The sequence below is a fragment of the Dermacentor albipictus genome, chromosome 2 (genome assembly GCF_038994185.2).
Source record: "Dermacentor albipictus isolate Rhodes 1998 colony chromosome 2, USDA_Dalb.pri_finalv2, whole genome shotgun sequence".
Classification (NCBI taxonomy): Eukaryota; Metazoa; Arthropoda; class Arachnida; order Ixodida; family Ixodidae; genus Dermacentor; species Dermacentor albipictus.
The window spans coordinates 162301261-162322496 of NC_091822.1; the positions used below are offsets into that span (position 1 = coordinate 162301261).

Here is a 21236-nt window from a genome sequence, read left to right on the forward strand (position 1 = left end):
TTCTGCCTTGAAGCACTCAAATTGGTAATTGAGACACTTACCACTGCTACAGCGACGCGGTCTTTGTGACAGCAAAACCAATATATGGTGCATGATAAGTTTTTATTGCAAAAAGAAAAACAGATAAACAGCGGACAATCGATGTCATGATTATATCACAGTATCTTCCTCATTATTCATCATAAATATTACTACAGCATCATTGTCTTTATTAACAATTACGGCTTGTCGCAAATGCACGTCTACAAAGTGATTGTCAACACAACATAGCATCCGAGAGAAACAAATTTAGTTGCGTCACAAACGTTGCAATTGCTTCGCTTAAGTATGTGCAGTTTTTCTCATTTCACTCCATCGTTTAATACATACAGCATCGCAAGAAAAGTCATGGCACTTGACAAAAAGGAAGTGTGTTACGAGCAGTAGGGATGTATGCATGTCTTTTGTACACTTTGTATGCTAACAAAAATAAGTGCTCAACTCTAACAAAACCAGGCACGTGGTGGCAACACAACTTGTGTCCTTCAGCAGAGCGGCAGCGTGCTGGTGTAGGTGCATCACTAAAATCGCAACTGTGCTGAAAAGAAAAAGGGCGACACCGTGGCTTTTCCTTCGACGGAAAGCTCGAGTGCTCAGTGACTCGGCAAGTCCATGCGCACCGGTTGGTCAGCATTGCTCAGGCGCAGCCATGGCAACCTGCAGTGAGTTCAGTGCACTTGTTAAGGTACTGCAAAATGCCCCACTTGCACAAATACAACACGGGATATTTTTGGTGATATTACCAGCTCAAGAAAGCAGCTGTTCGAAAAAGAAATTAAACATTTTTCTATCTCCTTTCATTTGGTAGAGAAAGCTCTTCTTGGTGGACTTTTACACAGTATACAAACTGCGCATGCTGCTGTTTCTGTAGCGCTTCTCAGTGAGGCGGGGGGAGAGGGTTCACAACAATTGAGAGTGCACCATGGCAATGTCCAGCGAGCTTATTCGAAAGGTCTATATGCTGTAGGCTTAAACACCAAACTATTTAACTCTGCTGGAAAGCTAGCCTCTCAGTTTCGTAGGGCAAATCACACACTGGTGCACTGGAGGGACAGTGCTACGAAAGATGTCGGAAGTCGATGGAGCAAATTGTGCATCATGTATATGCTAGAACACACGAATTTAAATTCATGACTATAGGTTGCTTTGAAATTCTAATAGTGTGTGCACATTATGTTTACTAAAGTACTTCGATCACACTTATTTTCAATAGTCGCATCTGCAACAATGTCTATTTGAAGGGACTGTGTGGGTTTTGCTCTAGCCTTGTCCTGCTTTTGGGTGGAGAACTGTTTTCTTTTTCTTGAATTACGTTCAGCTCTATAAGTAAGTTACCTCCTAATATAGCACTGTGGCCACTCGCAACGTAACACGAAGTTTGATGGCCCAGAAAAAATGCAGAAGCAGAGGATGGCTGGCGACGCTGCCCTGAATTTCTCCTACCAGTTTACCATGACACCAAGAGTTCTGACAGGGTGTATTTGGTTCTATTTATTTATTTGTAAGGAAGGATTTCATTGCCTTCTAAAGGTACTGAAGACGGCCTAGCGTGTTTTGAGAACTTGTCCAGCGACAATATGACCCAGACATGAGAAGGTACATTGAACTCCATGGCATCACATTGACATAGTATTCAGGCTGAGGGTTAAATGCAAAATTCAATGAAGGCGAGTTTGGTTTTTATTTTCTGCACTAGTAATTGACAACTTTCTGCAAAATGAATGAAAGTTTTGTTCGGAAACAATACTTTACCAATTTAGACTGACTTTGTGTTTCTCGTTAAGGTCCCTTTAAGTTAGCATGTTCTTTAACTATTGTGTTCTGATTGACTTCCTTTGTGAAGCTTTGGTGACACTTTTCATGTGGCATGCTCTCGAGAAAGGTGTTATAATAAGTGTTTTACCACTATGAGATGGCCATTCTTTCCCTTGATGATTTCGGGGTTGGCTCCCATGTTGAAGTCTATTGTTCCTTGCTTGCCGCCACAGAGCCTGTGGTCCACACTGAAAGGCCCAGAAACCAGATTACTGCACTGTCACTCTGATAATCATCACAGATGTATGTATACCAGATTCATTGGCTAATTACCTACACAGTAATTAAGGATGATGGGGTTTAACATTTCAAATCGGCACCTTTTAACTCTGAAGTTCCTTTTTTGTAAAGTGCACAATACTTCCCAAAATTGTTTTTTTGCTATCCTTCTTAAGTGCAATTTTCTCATTCAAAAAAGACTATCTTATCATTTATCCATTGTATTCAATGAAAACATTAAGTATGTAAAAAGTCTGCAATAATGCTCTCAAACTTGTGACAACAAAACTAATGTAATATACTAAATGTACATGTGAGTGGCCAAAGGCAGCAGTTATCAATGGAACGAGCTGATGCACGTGTGTCATTATCGCAAAATGTGCCATGAACAAGCAAGATCTGTCCTTGCAATATGGGTACGAGATGTCAGAACAAGTATGCAGCTCAGCCTTGAAGTTAAACAACTGACATGCCCCAAAATTTAATACACAGGAATTTTTGTATTCTGCTCCCATCAAAATGTGGCTACATATGACAATCCCTCAACCACTTGCTCAGCAGCAAGACAACACAGCCTGTCAGCCAGTGAAACGAGTGACCACAAGGCATCTGTAAGAAGTTACAATAGAGATTATTTGCAGCTAGAAAAATATTCCTAGAAAAGTTGTCATCATATAGCTATCAAATTAAGGCGTTCAAGTAATTGAGGAGTGCTTTTATATATACCATGTCAAAATTATGTTCTAGCGTTGTTTCACCAAGCAGTCACAATGTGTCTGTTTGTATACGTCTGGCTTCCTGGCAAGAATTTGGTTTGACCTTAGTGCTCTCTACATCAAGTACATTCTGCTTTATGTCCTTGCTTAGGCAGGCTCGTGGAACTAGGCACACTGCAGAAACACTGACGTGTTGAGATTCCAATGAATATTAGCCAATCTCGAGTTGTGAAAGTTGGTTTTTAGCCATTTACTATGATGCTGTAAATGAAGTTGTGGCAAATTTCCATTTAATTTATGAATACATTAGTTACTATGAACACAGTGTACACACTTTCTTTTATTGTAGTCTTTCTTTGATAAGTTGTTTTTGCAAACCAATGTGAGCCACACGGAACTCACCAGTTGTTCTTGTCGACAGAGACGATGTTCCTGTGGCCATAGGCCATGGCAATCTTGGATACCGCTTCCACCAAGTGGGACCCCATGTCAACTATGAGGTCTCCCTGCGCATGAAATGATCGGTTGTAAGATAGATGAGCAGATGTTAAACACGCAAATCATGTGCACACAGTGCAAATTGCCATCTGCTATGTGATCTGCAGGCTTTCAGGCAGCCTCCTGAACTATGCATTCAGTTCCGGGGAGAATTTACACATTTACATCATATAGACAAATTGTTGCGCAATTTTGCCACCTCTATCCGTTCAATTATACCATTCCACTATACTACTACTAGGCTAACTGTTCTACTATACCTAAGCTAAGCATTCAACCAGTGCAACATGTTTCATAGAAAACCAGAGTGCCTCTATAGTGAAAGTCACAAGGACACAGTCAAGACGTATGAGAGGACATTGCACTATCGCGTAAAAAAGGAGACGGAAAGGAACACGAATAAAGACACACCGAACGCTAGCGTCAGCTGGCTTTATTCTCAGGAGGACACAAATACTTATGCAAGAAGACGCATGCTACATGATCAATCCCTTAAGCGCATGCGCAATGGCACCTTATTGTACAAGAATTTTATTTCTTTTGCCGTCAAAGACATGTTAGGTTCACTGACGCAAGCCTGTTTTTCCCAATGAATGAGGAAGGCCTTGAGTATTTTACGCTTTCTCTGATTTGTGCTAGAAGTAATCACTTGAGTCTTATCAAAGGGCGGCATGCATTCATTCTCACAGCACTTTCAATGTGCCGCCAAGTGCCCAGATCTCGATGGTGCCTCGACAAGCAACTTGTGCTCCATTGGACGAACACTGATACACCGGCCAGTTTGGCCAATGTAGCAACTTCCGCATGACAGCGGAATTCTGTAAACCACATTTGTCCTGCACATCAAATTTTGAAAAACGCGGGCTGAAAAATGTTTTGCAATACAGTAGTTGTAGCAATCTGAACATTTTAATGAACGCAGTATCGTTTTGTTTTTGTTGTTGTTTTTCTGATCTTTTGTGCACTGCATGTTATTACGTTAATACTAGCAACATCAAGTGTAAAATTTGGCATGCTGTGAAAGTAGCATTTCTACAATCTCTTGCATTAGGTGCACAATTTGGCAGAGAAAATCATACATGTAAATTGTAGCCATTTTATAGCATAAGTGATAGAAATCATTAGGCTTGCGATTCTGGCCACCTAAAAGAAACTATTTCTTGTTTAAGCAGCAGCCAATGCTGTCACTGCTTCTTGTTCTTATGAACTGCCATGCATTGCACAAAATTATTCTTTGGCTCTTTGTAGTCGTGGTGCAGCGGCTACTGTATCGTTAAATTTGCAATACCTTGTCCTGCTTCATTTCTTGTGGTATCCTGAACAGAGCCAGGCCATCTGTCAAGCTGCTCACAGTGATTCCTGTCAATGGGCAAAAAGAACATGTTCATGAGAGTTTTTAAACCATGTCTAAACAACAATATGCCGCAACAGCAGTACAAGCTGATTAGCATTTGACAGCCTAAGCATTATCATTAGGCTGGAAAGCATTTCACATGTTATATGCCCTTGAAATAATACTTTATGTCTGTGTAGCAGAAAATATTTTCCTGAACCCACACCATTTAGTTTTAAATTGATAAAGAGTGCCACCTTATGTAATGGTGTTGTTCCTGTAGCACTATAAAAATCCACTAGCTTGGTTCATACCATGAATAGATTAATTGACTTTCAGTCCTTCTAGAAATCTCAGGCTATTTCATGGCTATTTTCGTGGCTTACAAATAGAAATTAAAGAGCATTATGTGTGCAGAATACAGCATGAATGTGGATACTAAGGGTATATCTGCAAGGTAGTCAAGGAATGATCCAAATTATTGTTTCTTTAACAGGTTGTAGAACTAATTCTAGAATAATTTAGCCTTCACTTGGTTTACTGTTTAACATTTATGACAAGAGGCAATGTACAGAGCAAAGCACCTTGGTCATCCTTTCTTCACAGCTTAATTGTGCGTAGCTGGAACGCATACAAGCAAGCCAAAAAGATGTGCACATGGAAATGGTGCCCACCCTCGAGTGATTTGAGGGGAATGCGATGCTTGGAGCGGAAGTCCTTTCGGTCCAGCAAGTAGAGGGCAGCATCGGTCAGGACGAGCACTCGGTCACGTGGCTTGTAGCCATGTCTGTCATACTTGGTCACCTCCAGGCAGTACTGCATGTATACAGAGAAGAGAACAACTACACCTGAAAGCACACCGTTTCTAATAAATATTTGTAATGTGCTGTTTCACATGAACAAAGTAGAGAAAATTGGAAGCTACAGTCTTTTGCAGTGCAAGTTAGAATTCAAAAAGCATGCCCAGCAGTTCGGCCACACCTAACAGCAGGTTTGCACATGGAATACACAGCCAGAAACCAGAGGCTGAATTAGACATGTTGGCTGTTTCAAGATCAGGGCATCTTTTGTGATATCCTTTATGCTCATTTCTATGCCACATAGAAATGACTTGTGCAATGCACCTAGTGGTGCTATATGTTAAAGAACGGAAAGTTGGGCAAGCTGGTACGGTAACACCAAAAATATGCTATATGATGGAATGCTAAACCATTACAAGATGCGTTAAGTTGTAGCAGCGCCCACTCAAAGAAGTTACGAAGTAACAAATGAGTGTTGTTAATTTACATGGCGTGCTCATGAAACATCGAAGCATGCTAGTTCAAGCACTCTCGTGACCACAGTTCAGGTTGCACTGTGCAAAGCACTACCTAATTAGGACAGCTGAGTGCACTGCACTGCTCGTGTTGCAGGCAGTGCTGAACTAAGCTAAGCCTTGCAGCGCTGAATTATAATGCACGCCACCACCAACAATGCAATTCCCGTAATGCTGGTGTCACGTCAAACAACGTACAGATTTCACGTTCAAGCTTCTAATACACGCATGCAGTTTGCGAAAGGAACAGTACTGCACTTACCATAGTCACCTCACCCTGGTGTTTGACAGACTTCTCAAACATGTTCTCTCTCCTGAGTTCCAGCTCCTGAGCTGAAAAACATGGGAAGAAAACAGATGTGCTGACTGATTCCTTTTGAAAGTGCTATTTCAGCAATAGTATCCAGTATATTGTGCTTCATGTGACTTACTTTTCATTTCAATGAAAGTTTAATGCCACCATGAGAGTGTTGCATTGCGAGAGCACACGCATTGCTCAAGGCATATAAAATGTGTGAACGCAGGAATAAAGACTGGGAATAGAGTCGAGACATGTCTTGAGAAGCTTCATGCAGTACACATCTGATAAATGTGTGTGATGTAAATGTAACAGTACATTATTGTTTTTTACCAAGACACCAACACACTAACTATAGCTTATCTAAGCGCTACACTTTGCCACTGTATATAGCACATTGAACATGTTTTAGCATTCACTGCATAAGCTTATTACAGATTTTAAGGCAATGTGACCCCAGCTGACAGGTCACATGTGAGCCCTATTTACTTATGTAAGGCCCATCATACTGAGAGGCCCGCACCCCCGTGTGAAAATTAAAAAATAAAGAAAGATGTTTCAGTAAACACCACTCGCATAAGTAAGTAGCCATAATGATGTTGCAAAAGCATACAGTGGTTTATGAATGACACTGTAGTGGAGGGCTCCAGATTCATTGCGACCACGTAGGGTCCTTTAACGTGCACCAAAATCCAAGTACACGAGCATTTTGCCATTTTGTCGTCGGTGAAGTTGGCCTCTGCAGATGGGCTTGAATTCATGACCTACTGCCCAGCAGAGCAACGTCATAGCCAATGAGCTGCCACAGCATGTTGCTTGTCACAGTAGTACGTACATACATTTGTGTGTCTGAATGCACGTATTTGTGTCTCCTTGTCCACATTTGTTTTCATGCTTGTGAGTAGCTGTGAATATGCTGGTACATGGTATTTAAAACAGAAACAGTGCATCCCCCTGATTTGTATGTCACACCACGTGAGTGTGAAAGAAATGTAATTGAGAGCACAATTTGCATATATACAATGGCTTCCTACAACATTTATCAAAGATGCTTTACACAATGTGGTCGTCTGTGTAGAGATAACTTGCAAAGATTACCCCAAACAATGGTATGTTTAGAACCCAAAGCTGGGCACATTTATATGCCCTCATGGTTGACTACAAACAACACAAATAAACAAAAGCATGAGAGGTAGACTGGACAAGCACTGGTTCAATATATGCACCTTAATATGCAACTCAAGCTAGTTGGTACTGATTCATAGCTAAAAGAACAGTACGAAATAAAACTAAGACATGAAAGGCGCTCGTCCTGGTTTCATGTTGCGCAGAATTTTTAGCTATGTATATATACTTCTCATCCTTTGTTCATTTCCTTTTTGTGCTGCTTAGTCAACTATGACCACACCTTGCGTGAGCAGGTCCAGGTTTGCTAAGCCACTTACACAGCCTGTTCTCCTGGAACTCCTGTGGCACCGATTTCTTGTAGCTCTGCTTCTTGCCATCAAACAAAGCCTCAGCTTCCACCTTCCACTCCATCTAGGTTGGCATTCCCAAGAAAAAGAATGGATCACAAACCACGTAGACCGGCTAGTGGCACTGACACGCTTGTAGGTAAACATTGCTGGACAGCAAACTCACCAGTGCTTTCCTCTTCGGAGTGACAGACCTGCAGTACTTCCTCACCAGCCACTTGCGATGAAGGTCATGCAGAAGCTCGGAGGCCTGCCAGTTAAAAGAAGCACATGCACAAGGCTCATTAACTATTAACATTAACATTAACATTCATGGACAAAGGGCTTTATAGTTTAAGAACTATGGAAACGTTTGTACATATCAGGGTGACTAGTTAAACAATGTTATAAGCACATTTCAGGTTGCTGACTTGCTTCGAGTTGCTTGTAAAGCTTTGCAGTCGCTTGTCACATATCTTCGGGCTTGTTGGTGTTTAGATATTTTCTAATCCACAAAGTTATACCTTCACGTACATTATCACATTTGTGAGCTCTTTCATATGGTAGAATTTCCAGCTGACATCGACTGGTGCATTCATTCAGATTAATTACTTTCATCAAAAATTAACACAACCCAACAACTATCTGTCACTTCTGAATGCAAGGAGGTAGTGTTGTAATTAGAGATGCAAGTCTAGCAATTTTAACATTTTTTAACAGTTTTTCTCAATGCATTTAGAAAAAACTGCCAAAACAAACGCAAAAATATAATGTTCAATGTGGATTACAAGTATGACCTGGGCTATTATGTAGATTAGTTGAATGAAATACTCTCTTATTCTCTGGCTGTGTTTAGGCGAGCTATACCTCTTATCCTGGCTTGTGTTAAAAGGCTAATCCACTTGTTGACTCATATTCATCTGGTCATCCTTATTTGTAATAAAAATCGCATGATACCTAACGTTTCATACAATCAGGTCATACTTCAGGTTGTACTTCAATCAGGTCGTAAAGAAAGATAAACCTGCCATGGTTCCTCATAGGCTGTGGTGTTAGGCTGCTAAGAATGAGGTCACGGGATCGAATCCTGGCCACGGTGGCCGCATTTTGATGGGTGTGAAATGCGAAAACACCTGCGTACTTAGATTTAGGTGCATGTTAAAGAACCCCAAATTTTGACCAACGCAGTGGTCAAAATTTACAGAGTCCTCCACTATGGCATGCCTCATAATCAGAAAGTGGTTCTGGCATGTAAAACCCCATAATTTAAGAAAGACAGCATCTCAAGATATCTTCAATAAAGTATAGCATGGCATTCCATTCACACTGGGTGACAAGTCATTTGATCACAAGTGTTAGTGGTCCTTAGTTTTTGCCTATGTTTTTTTCTGTAGTGCTGTGTATATTTGTGCCATTTGTATGCTGCACAATTGTATTAGTAATTCCCTACTCCTGCCGTAGCCCTAAATAGGTCTGCAGTATGTAAAAATAATCTTTAAAAACATTTCAGCAAGCTGAACTATGCATATATAGTGTTATGCTGGGACACCAACCTCTTTGCACACCAGTGGTGCATTGGGCCACGTCTTGTCCAGGACGCTCTTGGGCAGGTTTGCTGCCAGCCTCCTCAGAAACTCCACTCGCACTTGCCGCACAAACTGGTGGGAATCAGAACCACATGCAGTTAATAACCCTAACTGTCTACCACAACAGAAACAACTGAGAACACCCCAGCAATAAAACAGAATGCATAATTTATTTGCAAATTGTTTTGTTGCACCATAAAAGCAACAACACTTATGCGTGACCCTTTAGTGGTGGAGTAACAAAGCTTCCAATAAAAGAGAACAGCACAGCTGCAGTTGAGCACTGAATGCATGGATGCATGGCATTTGTCGTGTGCTGAATCTGTCATGAATGTGTGATCCTGCATCACGAGTTAATCCATGGCAGAATATTTATATTTCAACCCCCTCTTCAGAGTTTCAAGGTCACAGAAAGATCCTCTAGAGTTTGAAACATTCCCAGTTCTACTGGTCAATCATAGTTGTGTTGTTGTCACTCATAAGCTGCCTTACAAGATTGAGCTGCATTCGAGTGACCAGGAAAGTTTTGCAATGATCAGCCTTCTTAACGTTTCAAATTTCAGAAAGTGTACAGTGTAAGGAGTTGCCAACGTTAATTGCTACCCTTTTCTTTGCATCCACCTAATGTCATGTATTATGCAGGACCTGACGTACAGACGTTGAACATTTGTACACACCTCTCAGAAGACCCCTGGGTGTAGTCAGTATTTTTGAATGGTGTACACAAGCTTCAACTAATGCCATTTGTCAATCAAGGAAAAAGCAATCTTCATTGGCATGGGCAGTACATTTCAAGAAACTAAAAAATGTTAACTTAAACATGTTTACACATTGCTACTAACAGTTCCAAGATTTGTTCCTATGGAACCAAATTATTACTACCTGATAAACAAACACGCTGTCACTTGTGCAACTAATTTTGCTTACCCTTGCATTCACATCGTTCTCTGGCTCATTCCTTGTGATGAAGCCCTTGATGAACCTGCAAAACAATCATAACATCAGGTGAAGTGTATTTACAGTGCATTTAAATTCGCATGCAGCACAATAAGATATTTAAGACAAAAGCCTTAGATCTCTATTTTTCACGGTCGCCTTGTGAGGTATAGAAAATTGGAGTGCTTGTGCCACTGCTCGTGTGTTCATAGTCGTCTTCTTTCACAGTGATGCCGCTTATCATACCAAAAACAGGCACAGTTAATTAATATAGAGCTAATTATGGCACTCAAACCCAGAGCATTTCGTGGGTGTCGAACCTATGACCTTTAGTGTTAATTACGATGAATTTGATTAAGACACACATAATGAATACAAAGTTAATTAAGGCACTCATACCCACGGCCTTTGGTGGGAGTAGAACCCACAGCCTTTGGTGTTAATTGGGGTGAAGTTGATTAAGGCACAGTTAATTAATGTTGCTTTAATTAAGGCACTCGAGCCCACAACCTTTAGTGGGAGGAAACAAGTAATAAGAAAGAATGCATTCAAATGAGTATGTCAAGTAGTTTAATGGATGTCTCTTGAGCACGCAGGTTTTCACCTTTACCCTCTTTGGCGTATGCTAAAGTGACTGTCAAACTTTTTTTTTTTTTGCGTGTGTGTGTGGGAAAGGTTTTCAAATACAGTTGAAAGGGGGAAAAGGGGAAGGCAATTCAGCCCGAATTTCACAGTGGTCACATCCAAAACTATGTATGAGGGTATAAATGCCGATTAGCAACATAAGTAGAAGTACTATTATGCTCTTTTCAAAAATAACACAATCAAACAAACTAAAAGCTGACAAGGCCTTGCAGCAGACATTTCACTTGTGAAATTCAGAATGATGTTTCTGCTGTCTTACTGATGACATTCCATGGAAGTGTGATGTACAGTAATTATTGCTATCTGAATATGACACACAAGCCAATAATTAAATTTCAAATGTCAATATTTTGTGCAGAAAGGACACCAATCTTACCACAAACTGCAACAGAAAAATTAGTACCTTGCAGTTAGAATAATTAGTATTTGATTACACTTGCCCATTTCTGTACAACAAACCAACCACCAGCTGCAGCACCTTGGGCATTCATACTCTGAAATGCCGCACTTTGATTCTTTTTTCTAATCTTTGTCTAATTGCAGCCTTTCCATTTTGATGTTGATTGCTCAAGCACATACCTTCTGATGACGGTTGCTGCATTCCTCCTTTTTTCCAGCAGGCACTGAGCTTGGTATCTCCGCCAAGAGTTTTCAATCAGAATCGCTGCAGAAACCGAAACGTTCCGCTTTAAAATATATGGAATGAATGAGCCATGCAAATAAGTCAAGCATAATCTTGACACTTAATTAATCTCAACAAGATTTCTGGAAGTTTAGAAGGCTTTGTTCAAGCTTCCATGTGTTACCTCAGCTCTATGCAAGCACACAATGAGTTTTAGCCATAGAACCACAAGTTCTATACAACCAGAAGTATGCCTAGCTGCGAAAATGTGCCACCAGAAAGTGAAATATTGCTTTCATAGAGTTGTCAAGAGCTACACACCTGCTTTCCGCATTTTCAGGTACTTCTTTCTCGCAGAGTAGCATCGAAATTCTGCTTGAATCACAGATGCTGGAAAAAATGTAGAAAAAGATAAGTACCATAATATCCAGAGTCATTGCCCACCCCCAAGATATTTGGTTGATTAATGGATTGTTTTATCGATTTATTCAACCTGCCATAGGTGCTTAATGGCTATGGTGTGCTGCTAAGCACGAGATCACAGGATTAAATTTTATTTTCATTTGCATACATGGTTCATGATAGCCAAAACTGAACCATGTCCAAGCATCTGAACTATTGGCCGCTGAGTATTTCTATGCCTGGCTCGAGAACTGTTTCAGCTTATGCACCAAATCATTTTCCATAAACCTCTTTCTGGTTAATTTCACCTACTAGGGAAATAGGCCACTACTCGGAATATTGTATTGAGTCAAGCTACTGAACTATTTTGCGTGCATACTAATTAAGGCACCACTCTCATTGCCAAATCTCTGCTACTTAATTGTGCAATTCGGTGTTTGCAGTTACGTTACTCACATCCAGTGCAAGAAAACTGAGGAAAGTGCCACAGAATTCACGGTTGCAGCACACTTACCCAAGTAGTGCTTTTTCTGCTGAAATGCATCCTCAGTTTCAAACAACGTTCTTGGGAACCTAATGAAAAGCTTGGTGCTGAAAAGTAACATTTTAGTAGGAATTAAAATCCTGTAACATTTAGTATTTATATTAGGGAATGTTTTAGAGCAATAATATAAACAGGTATTACAACATAGTACGCTGTTTCTTAAATTTAGGAGTTCCTCTCTGTCACATAAAATCTTTTTGTTCTTCTGAACATTATTTGCCTTGCCAAGACAGTATTTTCTGAATTGAATTGCTTTACGTGATAGGCTGGGCTTTAAACATGACACAAAGTCCTGCACCTACAAACCTATATGAATAAAGGCTTAGAACTAAAATCAGTAATTTCTAAATGGTTTTTCCTTGTTAGTCTCCATGGCAACCCTTTTCCAGCACAATGTTTAATCCTCTCTACAGCATCAGGATGCATACTATGCCATTGAATGTGAAGTCCACTGTCAACAAAATTAACTCAAATGATTGGGCAGGGCAATGAAAGACAACATGAAAAATATTTACTCAAAAGATACCGATGGGCTAGTTGGTGAGCCATGATATGGTGAACCAGTGCCTATATATGTCCTTTTATATATGTGTGTGTGTACGTGTCAGATGCAAGTGCGCTGCTTCAGTCTATTAAAAAATGTGCAGCATGCTTTTGTGTGGCTGGCTGAGCATTAAGTTGAAAAGCACATTGACCAGATGAAGCGTTGAACGCATACTTACTGTCCCATGGAGTACTCTTCAGAGGCATAGTTAAGGTGCTTGATTAGGACAGCCACACCTTCCTTGGCAGTCCCACCACGGTACCTGGGCCAAGTCTCGGGGCAGAGGCACTTGTACCTCTCCAGAAAAGTCTCGTACCGCCGTCGGTATGCAAAGCCGGCGCGGCGCACCCTCAGGTTCTCCAGAAGGCCCAAGTATTGCACTTGGTGGCCAACAACCTTTTCGTCAAACTTGGCTGAAGAAAAAAAGAATGACAGTGTAGGAAGTGCATTGTTCAATGGGATGCTTAAACAAGGAGAATGCATACATGCTCAATAAATAAGCATTATGCAGCATTGAGTCATCAAAGTTCCTAGATTTGTGTGGTGCTTTTGTGACAAGTGCCGATTTTGGAAGGGCGGCTGAAATTACATAGCACAGCTTGTGGACAGCTTGCCTAGCATACTACATACTATTGCTATAATTACAAACTAGGCAGCATTTTGGCACACAAAGAGTGAAAATTCGTCTGGCATTCGACAACATTAGGAAACTTACGAAATAGCATGCTCAGTGCATTTCGCCAGGAGATCAAGGAAAGCTATCTCAGTAACACTTCATTTGGGCCTAGTTGGTACATAATTCTGAACTAAACGTAACAGCGCAAACACCTAAGACGAGTCGTCTTAGGTGTTTGCGCTGTTACGTTTAGTTCGGAATTATCAGCGCCAGTGTGTGTCGTGTCTTTCTTTTTGTGGCTCGTCTTAGATGTTTGCGCCGTTACGTTTAGATCAAGGAAAGCTGCCATTTCTTTAGATCTCCGGCTGCTGTGCACTATGTTAACAAGTTTCTGTGCACAGCTTGTGTGATTCGCCTGAAAATTCACCCTCTTTGTCAGGGGACCCTCTGGAACATTTTCTCGCTTTTTTTCAATGTCTAAGTGCTTTCCAATCTTGATCACTAATACATTTGTGTGTGTTTTGCAGTCAAGTGCCCTTGGAAACTAGAAGCTATACCACTGACAGGTTTTTTTTTTTTTTATATGAAGGGCAACTATGTTCATGAGCACATTGGCAAATAGGATGAAAAAAATGCAGCATGATTGTGGCAACTGGCCTACTGTTGCAAGCACTGCTTACACTTTTTGAAGCCCAACCTCTTCACATTTGTTATGATGCAGGGAGATGGAATTGCTGATATAAATACATTAGCAAATAGATACTAAGTAGTACATAGATGGTACTAGGCACAAAGATACTAGGTTTGGTGAAAGATGTTGCAAAATATTGCTATATATTTATAATATTTACAATATATTTATAAAGTTTCAAGGGCAATAGACAATGCTTCTTGTGCACTTCAAGTGCACCACAGTGCAGCCCCCGTCACCACCTCGTAAACGAATTCCAGGCCCGTGTGTCAGATGGCAAAATGTCCTCTAAGAAAATTCACACTGCCTTTGGACGCTGCTTCAAAAGAAGGACGGACACACCAAGTATCACCAGCATACAGTGTTGAATATATGGGTCACCAGCCTTCCTAGATAAAGTCTTGTCACATGGCACATAGGCTTGGAGTTAATCAGGAGGTGTTGGTTATCCACTCTGAATAGTAGTTCAATGCCTTATGAGAACTCAATATTTCCTATCTCTATCATAGCCACACACGCTTTAAAGAACACTTACATGCTTGCTTGTAGTCGTTCGGTTTGATGCAACGCACATACCAAGGCTCTTTGGACATCAAGATCTCCATCAGTTCCTGCAAACTCAACTTGAACTGTGTGGCTGCCTGGAAAGGTATGTTAAAAAAAATGTTTCGATATGATCTTGAAACCTACATTGCATCTTGCACAGTGTGAGAGAAGTTGATGCTGTGACTTTTTTGTGGACACAAAGCGTCTTCTGAACTCAAGTGGTGTTCACTTACTGTGGGTGGCCGTTTCTTGCTCAGGAGTTCAGACTCTGGAAAAGCTTCCTTGATGATGCTGTTGCCAGCGCCAGCCATTGCCTTCTTTAAGTCACGGAACAGCAAGTCATTGTTCTTGTCAAGAAATCCTGGAAAAAAAAATAAAAGAAGGAAAACTTAACACAGATCTGTCCATGCAGCACTATCAAGCCAATAAGGGAACCAACACTGACCAGGAGGCACTCGAGTAGTTTGAGGGTGCAATAAAAATATGCCAACACCATGTGGTAGAGAGGCCATGAAAATGCCACGACAGTCTAAACAATTACAGACAGGCACCTGTATCAACATTTGCTTTATCCCGATGCAACCAGCCAAGATCTGTCCATTGCAATGCATGCTAGAGGAGCATGTGTGCTCCTATGTTCTTGCATGCTGGTGTCTATAGTAGGGTCAGGAGCTCGACACATGAATCTCAAAATGAGGGGTGAAGTTGTGGACACAGAATTACAGTATGTGCTTCTGAATTCATACTAAGGTTTGTTACAGTGCAACCTAAGACAAGGACAAGAGAAGGTACAAAACGATGACATCTTCTGCCTTCTCTTGTTCTTGTCTTAGGTTGCACTGTAACAAACCTTAGTATGAATCCCAACCAACTGGCCCAACTTGCCGTTCTGATGTGCTTCTGAAAACTGTTTCCCGTATACCCGCTAGGCTGTGTTATGGCATTAGTGCTGGCAGTCAAAGTTTCAGGGCTGCTTGCCCATACTGCCTTCAGAAATCAAATTAGAATGTCATAGCCTCTGGATCACGACTGCAGGTCATATACTGCCCTGCTTATTTTACCCTATTGTTATTATAAGCATTTACTATTAGTATTTACCCCTACTCACCTTCTATCTTGTAGGTGACATCACCAGCATAATGTATGAGGCGGAACTCCTGCACAGAAACAACAAGACAAGACAATGTCATCACATTATGCTTGCAATAGTATTAGAAGATGGCTTTCAGGAGTTACTGAATTTTCAGTTGATGCTGTAAAATGCCCTTACTAACAAAAATGAAGATGGACGCCTCACTTCTCTCACTTGCGAGAGGCAGTGAAAACAATGAGCAGACATATAAATGCACATCACCAAATGGGTCAACTTCTGTGTTACTCACATCCCTTCCAATGTTCTTCTTCAGCTTGTTGCTGGCAAGGTTATGGGTAACAAAATGAGGATGCATGCGAATGGTCTGTTCCATCTTGAAGAGGAATGTCTTGTCTGTGGCACCACCAGGCCTGAGACACTCCTCGTCCTGCAAAGGATATCAGCTCGTTTCACTTTTTTCGTGTTCGTACAGCCACTCATTCGGTGATTTCATCATTTGCATATTCAACCTGACATCATAGGCATGCTGCAGTCACTCACTACATCTAGTTGATGTCAAAGGGACACTAAAAAGAAACGCTATATCAGTAAAGATGGATAAAGTATGCTTTCAATAATATATATTCATTAATTTTGCAGAAATATGCCGATTGTTAAAGGAGAAACTGAAAATCAAAGTCTAATTTTGTTTAATTTCATGCCAAATATTTCAAGAAGGCATCAAAATATTTTGTTACATATTTGGCCGTCGTGGCTCAGCAATAGTTCTTAAAACTTGCTAGGTTCAGTCTTTAGTTCATTTAGAATACAATGTAGTTTATCTTTATCAATAAAAAAAAATAACTATACCCAAACAGATGTGTTCAAAATTCACGACTTCACCATGGGGAGGTGTGGGAAATTCAAGGTAGCGTGGCCACCCATCTCTCATTCTTGCATCTTTTCTGGCTTACCAAGCACCTTCTCACAGTAAAAGTGGCTTTTTTGCTATTGCATGCTACTACACAACTCAAATAGTTTTTGCCTTTAGTGTACCTTTAGGTTATCACACTTAACTGAGAAGGGCTAACAGTGGCATGGAGGTTTAGCTTAGCAAATGGTGTAACACAGCCTGTACTGCCAGCAGCAAATAAAATTTAACATTGCGAGTGAGTGATGCGTTACTGCACAGCGACACGTGTCGTATACGTTGAGAAACAGCGAAAGCCTGCAAACAGCGCAAAGGTGCTCACAGCTTTCAGTATGAACTAACCATGAGCGACAAATATTCCCAGCTCACTAGCCATCTGTCGTAAAAGGCACCCAAGGTCAAGAGACATCACTATTTCACTCACTTCACTCTACAAAAGCATGTAGAACCGCAGTCTGAGTGTACAGTACAAAAAGTTTTTCTCCAGGTCAGACTTCGCTTTCACTTGTAACATCCACCGATTACACATCATTGTCATCACGGATATAAACGAGGTGCACACAGGTCTGTTCAGCATGATAAACACAGGCTCTCACCAGCAAAGAGATGATCCCCTTGTGCTTTTCCTCCACAAGATCACAGATGACTTTGTTGTTGAAGTAGTTGATTGGCGTCCACTGCACAGAAACGTGTCCGGGTTTGCTTTTCATCTCGTGTTATTTGGTGAGTAATGATGAGTAACCTTTCATATGTTTTCCACATTACAAATCTTCAATTACTGCCATGTGATAGTTGCATACTCTTATCTTCGAAGCTAAGCATATTTTCCTCAACAAAAGATAACAGAGATTTAGACTTCTGTGCACATTCATTTATCTTGCATGGGGATATATCATCAGTTTTGCTGATGCAATTTACTAGCGTTGATTACCAGTTGGAACACTATGAACATTATTCTGCGGACATCTCTAAATGGCATGTGTGGAACAATCTCTCTCATGTAATGCTTCGATTGGTAATGAGTTATATTGCGCCAGCATAGCACTTGAAGTGAATTCTGCTGTGTTATACATGTATCAAACTGTATTGCGTACCTCAATTCCTTCTCTGTAGTACTCCTCCTGTTCGGACTTCAGCGTGAGCTCAATGAAAAGCTGCTGCAGTTTTTCGTTGCAGTAGTTGATGCAAAACTGCTCAAAGCTGCAGAAGAAAATCAGAACAGAGCAGTTTTGCACAATGCACTAGCCATAAAAAAGTAACGTGGCTTTAATTAGAACATTTGTAGGAAGCTTAAACACATGCATTTATGAAAGCAACACACAAACTTCCTGTATTAGGCAGTAGCAGTGTTTATGTACAGGTCTCAAACAATTTTTGTATAGAAATAGTTCCAGCAAGTGCAAGCCAAAGACAGCAAAAGCTTTTCAATAAAAGAAAAGAGGGAACCTGTTTTTCTTGAAGACTTCGAATCCATAAATGTCCAGCAAACCCATCAAGGTCCTCCGTTCAGATGAGCGAGTCTTCTAAAAGTAAGCACACTGCACATTAATTGTAAGCAACTTAACTCTATACATACATATCAAGTATGGCCCTTAAAAGAGTGCGTAATAGTCATGTACAAAAAAATGACATGTAAAAGCTAGGTACTTACCAGGGGCTTTAATGACTGGTTTATTTTTTCGACCAGCCATTTGAAGAGGCGTTCATAGATTGCTTTGGCAAGTGCGTCTCGGGCATAGATAGCTTGATCACGGTTCAGTGGTGTTGTCACCTGGAACATGAATTGCACTCTCACTATTCTCATTCTTGTGTTCTTGCTCAGACCTGAGGTGATGCACGTATGCACAGTTTAACTCTCGACGCAAGGTGGCAGCCATGAACAGAACCCTGGCAGATAAGTCCAATTTACTCTATGTCACTCCAAGGTTCCAAAATGAGTGCCAAAGTTGTGGTACTGGCAGAACTTTAGCATATTACTATTGTGTGCACAGCATGGTATCCTGGCATTGTCTTAGCATTCTTGTGATTGAGAAAGAGAGAGAGAGTTTAATGGAAGCTGAAGATGACCCCCATGCTATAATGCTGAGTTCGCTACTTCAGATGAGTTGTTTGAACTGACATGGAGCAAACAAAAAATAAACAAAGGCAAAAAAGAAAAGCTGTGATTGAACAAACAAATAAAACACTGACAACTTATATAGAAGAACGTCTGTAAGTCCTGGCAAGTGTAAACATAATGGCAGGGACCCCATGGCTTGGACTGTGCCTCCGTTTAATTCTGTCTCGGCACCCTCGGAAATCACCAGTCTATACTTTTATTCTGTAGCAAACGAACAATACAGTTCATCTTACCAGCTCTCCTCTTGCTTCAATTGTCCGATTTGTCAAAGCATCTCTCAGCACTTCCTCAGGACAGCACAGCAACTGAAATAATTTTAAAAGAAAAATTGAAAAGAATGAACTACACACCTTAGCTGGAAAAAATGAAATTTCTATGTATTGCTGGTGTGAATTTACATGGTGGAAGTCACAGTATTTATAACGTAAATAATTAAAACTGCATTGGACTGCAACTTCCAGTGAATAACATTGAGTCAAAATATTTGAGAGCAGTAGCTAAATTTCTGGTATCTCGCGGTGTTACGACTCACGCTACAGTTCTATTGGCACAAAACCACATTTTCGGTCGCCTAATAACAGTGCTATGTATGTTATTTGTTAACACGAACAGAAAGAAAACAGGTTATAATTTTAAAAATGCAGCTGTTTAATTCAAACAAGAAACTCACATAGTATAGAAATTTTTGTATGTGGTGTACAAATGGTGTTGGTAAGTGCACATATGTTAAGGGAGGATATCTGTAAAGCAGCAAGGACACTTACTTTTGCAATGGCTGCAACAGGCTTGTCCTGTGCAATAATAGCTTCACCATTCTCCTCGACGAACCCCGTGTTGCCAAGGTGCAGGACTGTAGCGACTATAGAAAATATCTCCTGAAAAGTTGTTTTGCAAAGTTTGTAAGTTTGTCAAGTCACAGCAACTTGTACTGGCTTGTAGTCATCAATATTAGCACCTGAAGAAGTGTGCCGCAACGTTGTGCCGACGTTTTGGCATTTACATTGTTATAATGACGCCACAGCCCACACAAAAATACCCTTGTTATATCCACTATTTGTTATGAGCGCACATTCATTTCATGCATCGCAGGTTAGCTTCGTTATATCCAATAATTCGTTATAGCCATGTTCGTTATATTGAGGTTTGACTACATGTGCATCCCATTTTACTGTCTGTACACATTTCATTATACAGTTCGACTTACCTCTTCTTCCTTGAGTGAAAAGTCAATCACTGATAGGGCATCCCTGACAACTCTAAACTGGGTTGTATCATCAACTCCGAACACTTCTGTGCTGTCTCCCTGAAAAATCAAACACAGGAGAGTAGTTTTAAAGAAAGCAACACAAATAAAATCTGCTTTTCTCAACTTTCCTGCAATAACATCCCAAAATATGTGTACTACTGTGTAGAAAATTTTAAAAATAATGTAAGAAAATGATTGACAAATTAGAAAATCATTCTATATTAGTACTAACCTACCTCAGAAAGAAACAAGAGGTTTTAGATTAAGTGAAGTACTTATGATTAGCTAGAGTGTACAGTATTCTGTTTTCTTATCTTCTTTTCTTGCCAATTCATCTAACACCTGTTCTGAGGTTTTTTCTTGATCACTGGTGCAGTGACTATATGAAAAGTAGAGAAAATTAGCAGCCAATGCTTGTGGAACTAAACATGATAGGTGAGATTATTCCTGTCCATATAAGCTGAGAATTTCCAGGCCAGGTTGAGCAAACATGGCTGTTCAGAGGCAATACTGTTCAGCTCTACGTTGGGCTAACAAGTGAATGACAGTGCAAGCACAGAGAGCAGCTAGTATTTGAAATAATTAATCACTACCACCACAAACTTTCAACAGCACATCAGGGATTACACAGAACGGTGAGTGGTATATAGTATTACTAACTACTGTCTCACTCTGCAACCAACACCAGATTCTGCATGCTATATCAACCTACAAAGGTGATTTGGTGATGTAGTACACAGTAAGGTGCAGCACATCAAAAGGCACCAGAGGCTCAGTGTGGATGGGCACTGCAGCTTATCTGAACCACAGAAATCATTCAAGTTATATGTTGTGTTACGGGAGCACAATATTTTCAAAGAACTGTTGAAATGCACTTATATGCAAAGTCACGTGTAACATTTGTGAAATGCATTTTTATAAAATCCCTGTCGAACTCTGCCATCAAGACCATGTTGCTGCAAATGGTTGACACCTTGCAGTTCCTATTCTCTGGTTTAAATATACCAGTTGTGCAGACAGCTGCAAAAATAATGGAAGCTATAGAACAT

The 21236-nt window shown here is 40.5% G+C and overlaps 1 protein-coding gene across 3 annotated transcripts in view; it reads right to left on the reverse strand.

The window, feature by feature from the left end:
- Window positions 1-83: 83 nt before the first annotated feature.
- Myo61F (Myosin 61F) overlaps window positions 84-21236 on the reverse strand; it is a 189604-nt gene continuing 168451 nt past the window's right edge. For 2 of the 3 annotated variants that reach the window (XM_070534263.1, XM_070534261.1), the window contains exons 7-31: window positions 20146-20244; window positions 19706-19816; window positions 19175-19246; window positions 18474-18593; window positions 18269-18345; window positions 17917-18022; window positions 17419-17499; window positions 16202-16339; window positions 15928-15976; window positions 15053-15180; window positions 14809-14914; window positions 13145-13379; window positions 12393-12469; window positions 11798-11866; window positions 11434-11518; window positions 10201-10255; window positions 9241-9345; window positions 7875-7958; window positions 7679-7772; window positions 6198-6268; window positions 5295-5436; window positions 4576-4646; window positions 3192-3295; window positions 1943-2042; window positions 84-696 (exon numbers count right to left, since the gene is read on the reverse strand). In XM_070534263.1, the coding sequence (XP_070390364.1) occupies window positions 667-696; window positions 1943-2042; window positions 3192-3295; window positions 4576-4646; window positions 5295-5436; window positions 6198-6268; window positions 7679-7772; window positions 7875-7958; window positions 9241-9345; window positions 10201-10255; window positions 11434-11518; window positions 11798-11866; window positions 12393-12469; window positions 13145-13379; window positions 14809-14914; window positions 15053-15180; window positions 15928-15976; window positions 16202-16339; window positions 17419-17499; window positions 17917-18022; window positions 18269-18345; window positions 18474-18593; window positions 19175-19246; window positions 19706-19816; window positions 20146-20244 (2409 nt within the window). In that variant the 3' untranslated portion in view covers window positions 84-666. The remainder of the gene's footprint in view (window positions 697-1942; window positions 2043-3191; window positions 3296-4575; window positions 4647-5294; window positions 5437-6197; window positions 6269-7678; window positions 7773-7874; window positions 7959-9240; window positions 9346-10200; window positions 10256-11433; window positions 11519-11797; window positions 11867-12392; window positions 12470-13144; window positions 13380-14808; window positions 14915-15052; window positions 15181-15927; window positions 15977-16201; window positions 16340-17418; window positions 17500-17916; window positions 18023-18268; window positions 18346-18473; window positions 18594-19174; window positions 19247-19705; window positions 19817-20145; window positions 20245-21236) is intronic. The other variant, XM_070534262.1, reaches the window with a different exon arrangement.